Raw genomic sequence first — 5,632 nt, forward strand, 5'->3', positions numbered from 1 at the left:
TACCGCCCTGCGGGTGCGCCCCGAAAGTGTGTGTGTGTGAAGGGGGGAGGGCTGCTTTCAGTCTCTCCTGACCGGGTTCGGGGTGTCTCGTCCTCAGCCGCGGCAGCACGACCGGGGGCCTCGGCACCGGGCTCCCAAGCCGAGAGGCTCTCGGGCACCTTTTCTGTTTTTAAGGTGTTTGAATTTGCTCCATCCGCTAGTCCAAAATGGTTCGTGCTGTAGGCCAAGGAACACCACAGCTAGCCTCAGCTTTGCCTCAGCTACAGATTTAAGCCTTCCTGAGAGGGCGTGCAGAAGGGAAAGGCGCATGGCCTTGAAATATATTTTCCTAAAAGCATTTTAGTTGCCAGGGGAAAAAAAAAAAAGCGTAAGGGCCCAGACCTCCTTCCCTCACCTCTCTCCTGTTCTGAGAAAATTTGCCTACGCTACAAACTCCATTTTTAAGGATTTCTGAGCCCTATTCTCTGCCCAACCTATCATACCGTCCCCATGAAGAAAAACATCATGAAGTTACTGGTTAGGCACGGACTGGGTGTGAAACTGCCCGAAGGAGGAGGCAGCAAACACTGCTGGGGCAGGGCAGCTGTGTGGTATGCTGTACAATAAGCTGGATGGGCCCCGACCTGCCTCTGTGCAACTGCTGCATTATCATTTTGCGTACACCAAGATAAGGCTCCTATTAACTGCTCTGATCATTTTCATTTCACTTGAAGACTTACAACTCTCACAAGATTATATATAGCGCTGTCACGTAACTGCTGTGGAATGGCAATTCCTACTCAAGTATCCCTAAGGAGTGCTTTTCTCTGCGTAAGACTTTGTAACAGAATTCAGTTTCAAGGTCCCCACAGCTCAAAAAATACTTTTAAACCCCTTCTGGGGTAAAACATCATTGTCTGCAATTTAAAAGTAAGCAATTCTGTAACTAGAAGAGAAGGTGACAGCTTACAAAAGCCAGGAGGAATTGTGTTTGTTCACCACCTCCGAAGAGGTTAGCTTTATTTACACATACATATTTGTATGTCCTAGCATTCAATCATGTAACTCCCTTGAACATACACCCTTATAGAAACCCCTACACAGAGATCAAGCTAACTGTCCTTTAGAATCTGGGGTTAAAAATCTTCACAGATTGAAAAATCGTGAATCACCGTCTTCAAATACCTGCTTCTCAAAGCACAAAACTGAGTCACGACAGGGTGTTGAGAGCGGAGCACAGCATCCGGTTTATAGGAAGCTCCCAGAAGAGCCCAAGCCTTTAGCCTTCTGTGATCACCCACTCCTGCAGCCAAACAGTGGGGTCTGAGACATAGCACAGGGGAGCTGAGAGAACTTTCACCATAAATCAGTACTGAAGGCACTGCCTCCTTCAGTAACAAGGGGAAAAACTTATGTTAAGGGAAAAGCGGAGCTGGAAAAATCTAGGAGCTTAATAAAATTGTATGTATAACTTTCCCAAACAAACTGCCGATGAAGCCATAGGAGGCCCTAGACCAGTGGTTTGCAGCAAGACAGGCAGACTTCATGGGTCAGAAATAACTCCAACGCTGGTGGATGAACTCAGGCCATACAGGAGCAACCCGGGCATCCGTGCGCTTGGACCAAAGCCCAGGCACGGCAGAACAGGTCTGGCCGGAGTTGGACTTGCTCATGAGCCTTTCATACCGCCGCTGTCCACAGCCCTGCTGTCAGCTTCAAGCGATACACTGCAAGGCTCCGTGTCTCACTAGTGCTCCCTACTGCTTGTGCAAGCTTCACTTAAGAGGGCGTCTAGACCAGGAAGAGATCAAAGCCAAATCCCAGTAAGGACGAACAGTTATTCACACAGTATGAGACTCCCAAGCACTGGCACTTGCCAGTCTGGTTCTGCCTGTCATTTCACATTAAACGACAAAACTCTAGTTCAACTCCAAGCAGCACGGGCAGTAAGCCACTTGGTAACAGGCCATATCTCCTACGTAAACAGGCTTAGCTACGGAACGTTTGTGCACAAGGTACATAAGCTAGCAGCAGTCCTAGGACTGCACTCAGAACTTCGCCCCACAGACACTAGCCCGTTTAGAAAAATGGCAAAGGTCATTCAATTTCATTGGCCATTGTTCAGCCTTCTCAAACCAACAGAAGACAACCAGCACAGTAGGTATCATCGATATATTTCACTGCAGTTGGTGGTTAAACATTGAAGAACAAGGGTTAACATATGCCACAGTGAACACTAGAGAAGATGCCATCCCCAGCAGAGCTGACACAGGAGAAACGTAGCACTTCAACAACTTTCAGATTTCATAGTGCGTCACCACTGGTGGCTCTTTATTGGGGTCTCCTCCTCTCTCCAGATACAGGTCATTGAAGGGATATTGCTTCGGTCCCTACAAGGAGAGATAAAAGAGCGGCAAATTCACCACATTCACCAAGAAAAGTAAAGGGTAAGGGGAAAATGTCTCATCCCATCCCACCCCCACCCAAATCAAGGCTTGTCATTTACGACTTAAATTTCTATTTCTTAAGTGCTTCAGTAGGAACATTAGACTACAAGAAAAGTAAATTCAGAGATAGAGTTCTTTGTATAAGCCCATGTCCTTCAACAGAAACATCAAGGTCGTCTTGCATTTAATCTTAACCAAGAGTTCATCTCACAGCATGAGGAGGATATATTGCAAAAGCTGTTTGTGTATGCAGATGTTATTTTTCAGAAGTACATTCCAAATGATCCAGATCGTGAGATATAACTAAAAACACAGCACAAGAGAAGAAATAAAGCATCTCCCTCAAGCAGATGCACACAGGGAAGGAGACTACCTAGACCAAAGAAGGGATACTGTAAGAAGCATAGCTTAACATTAGTTCCCCGTGAACAGGAACCGCTCACTGTGAAACAGAACCTGTGAGCTGGGCCAAGCCGGTCAACAGAACAGCTCAGGCTGGATGAGGCCACAGGACATCCCTTGGCCCATCCCCTGCCAGCGGCAGGGTTTTACATTCACACTCATCACTCAGCTTCAGCAAAAGCACTCTTCTGGGCATCGGCAGCGACAAGAAACACAGCTGCTTTTCCTCCCTTTACCCAAGGGTATCACTCACCACAGGCCTGTAAGACGGATAGATCTCTCCAAGACCAAACATGATCAGCATGGTACTCAAAAAGAGAAGGAAGTGTTTGCGCATGGTGTGCCAGGGAACTGGAGTGGGAGATGTATCAACACGGTTCCGAATATACATGTCAAAGTCCCAGTGCATCTAAAGAACAAAGGAAAACCGCTGCACATTTACCAACAGTGCTCAAGCTGCTTTTATCAAGGGAAGAAGTACTTCATGGTATTCACAAAACTGCCAGAAGCGGTTTCATCTCCTCATCGCAAGTGGAGATAAAGCCACAGAGGAGAGAAGTGATTTACCTACAGTCACAGCAAGTTGTCACTTACAGTAGAACTCAGGACTCCAAATTCCATCTTACACTATACCAGGCAATATGCTTAATTATAGGATAGCAGCAGCTTTTATTTATACACATAATCACTCCACCTTACATTTGTTCCCCAGCACTGCTGAAAAGGCAACGGTATAAATCGGTACCCTCATTTACGGAAGTTCGGTCACACACCCAGACAGAAGTTGCAGTGTTATTTCAAACAAAGAAACAACTGCCTGCCACTTAGAAGCTGGTTCCTCAAAACAGGTAGAGCACCTGCCGCTGTTACTCCGTGACAAGAGCAGGGCTGGTAGCAAGCTAATGCCCTTCCCGAGTGAAGCAGAAGGGCATTTAAGCTTCTGCCTTGAAGTATACCTAGGGAAGTCCCAAGCGTGTTCTGCCTATAGTCTCCTTTCACATTAACGAAAGCAGAGAACTCATTAATTTGCAGCTCAAGTGCTGCCTCTAGCTCCCCAGCTTTCCCCTTTGCACACAGAGCCCTTTGCTATCAAACCCGGAGAGCCAGACTGAGCAGATTTCAGTTGCCTCAGAGGCATCTGCTGACACCTGGAACGCACCAGTATATTCCACTTGGTCCCCACTGCCAACCCCCTGTGCAAGGGTACCGATACAAGCCTTCCTGTACCGAGCACCACAACACCACAGAATCACCACGGGTGTTTTCATGTGCTTCTACGGTCATTACAACACGCACTTTGCTGTGGTACACATGCTGTGATGCTCTGGCGTGTTTATACTACAATATATTACATAATCTCAGCTATTAGTAAGGAGAGCTCAAGCCAATTACCAGGTTCAGTAACCACAGTTAGGTTGCAGTCATTCACAGGAAGACCATGCACTAACTGAAAAGTTACTCCTGACAAGGAGTTTGAGGAACTTAGATTTTGAAAGTTAACACAGGTGCTCTATGCATCCATTTCTCTTAAGGATATCTTGCAAACTTTCTTCAGAGAAAGCCTCCTTATTTGTATTCTATCCCAAAACAACCCTGGAGCAATAAAGCAGCAATAGCTACTTCCGTTGTACTAAAAGGACTTTAGTCAAACGATGGCTTCTTTGCTAAGTGATTCTGAACTAAGCTCTCATACTGAGTCAGATCAGGCAAAGGAAATGCATGAGACTTCCCTATTCCTACAGAGGAACTGAAGTTTGCAAAGTCTCCCTCCTCGTACGTAGTAAGATGTTAACATTCCTCAGCACTTCCAAAACGTTTACCCTGACGGCCATAGCCCAAGTTTCCCTCCAACTGACTGTCCCTGCTTGCACTGGCAACACACACCTGCACCTGGGGATGCAACTGCACAAAGAATTAAACAGACAGCACTAACAAGACGTGCGTGTTAGTTTTTAGTGACGGTAGCATTGTAATCATAACGAGAAGTGCTGCTAGCATTCCTACCGGCTGTCCCCAGTTATGCCTGACGTCCGGCTGGTCCCACTGGTACCAGGGGTCTCTCTCATGAGCGGACTTATCAGGGAGCTTGGGATAGTCACCAAACCTGGGAGAAACAGACAAAAAAAACCAAACACACAAGAAATCTGTATTAATTTAGATACGTTTTGTAGGAGACACCATAGGATAGGCCTATGGAAACGGAAAAGTTAAACATTACTTTGTTTTTATAGCTCCTATGTATATACACTTTTTAAACGCATACATGTGGCTAGCACAACAATCATCACCTTGATACCAGTCATTGCAACAAATAGCGCTCCTCAGAGTGGCCTTTTGGGGCTATACTAGCTGGAAGAAAATGCAAGCTTAACCGAAATACAGAACCCTCGTCGCCTTGCATTACAACAGCGCATGAAGTCTCTCATACAGTATTTTACTCACACAGGCCTCCAACTCATTCCATTTGCTCCAGTTTTAAAACACCCATGCGTGCCTCCAAAGCCCTAAGCTCACAGCACAGCATCTCCAGGCGTTCAACAGAGACTACCAGCCTGCAGCACCTCCCCACAAAGCCGGGAGGTGCTGGCCTTGGCCCGCCCCCCCGGCTGCAGGGGCGCGGGACCCCCCCCAGCTCACCCAAAGCCGTCGTCGGGGTAGGGCTCGTAGTCTTCCACCCGCATGTTGTACTTCTTTGCGGCAGCCGCCCGCTCCTCCGGTGTCCGGGGGTACGGCCCGGGCATCAGGTCCTTGGACATCTCCGAGGCTGGCGGGAGAGCAACAAGGCGGGGTGGCCGCGGGCCCCG

The 5,632-nt window shown here is 47.5% G+C and overlaps 1 protein-coding gene across 1 annotated transcript; it reads right to left on the reverse strand.

Moving 5' to 3' along the window:
• Positions 1-2,136: 2,136 nt before the first annotated feature.
• NDUFB8 (NADH dehydrogenase (ubiquinone) 1 beta subcomplex, 8, 19kDa) lies at positions 2,137-5,589 on the reverse strand. Its single transcript, XM_009322397.1, has 4 exons — positions 5,466-5,589; positions 4,833-4,932; positions 3,082-3,237; positions 2,137-2,369 (listed from the first exon to the last, which is right to left on the reverse strand). The coding sequence occupies exons 1-4, from the start codon at positions 5,582-5,584 to the stop codon at positions 2,277-2,279; spliced, it is 468 nt and encodes a 155-aa protein (XP_009320672.1). The 5' UTR covers positions 5,585-5,589; the 3' UTR covers positions 2,137-2,276.
• Positions 5,590-5,632: the final 43 nt, after the last annotated feature.

This window comes from Pygoscelis adeliae, unplaced genomic scaffold (genome assembly GCF_000699105.1).
Source record: "Pygoscelis adeliae isolate BGI_AS28 unplaced genomic scaffold, ASM69910v1 Scaffold244, whole genome shotgun sequence".
Lineage (NCBI taxonomy): Eukaryota > Metazoa > Chordata > Aves > Sphenisciformes > Spheniscidae > Pygoscelis > Pygoscelis adeliae.

Bases quoted from the DNA above. Each gene is read 5' to 3' on its own strand.
- NDUFB8 (XM_009322397.1), bottom strand. From the start codon at position 5,584: ATGTCCAAGGACCTGATGCCCGGGCCGTACCCCCGGACACCGGAGGAG. The intron at 4,933-5,465 runs GTGAGCTGGGGG...TGTTTCTCCCAG, and splicing joins TACCCCGACGACGGCTTTGG to GTTTGGTGACTATCCCAAGC. The intron at 2,370-3,081 runs GTGAGTGATACC...CTCTCCTTGTAG, and splicing joins ATCCGTCTTACAGGCCTGTG to GGACCGAAGCAATATCCCTT.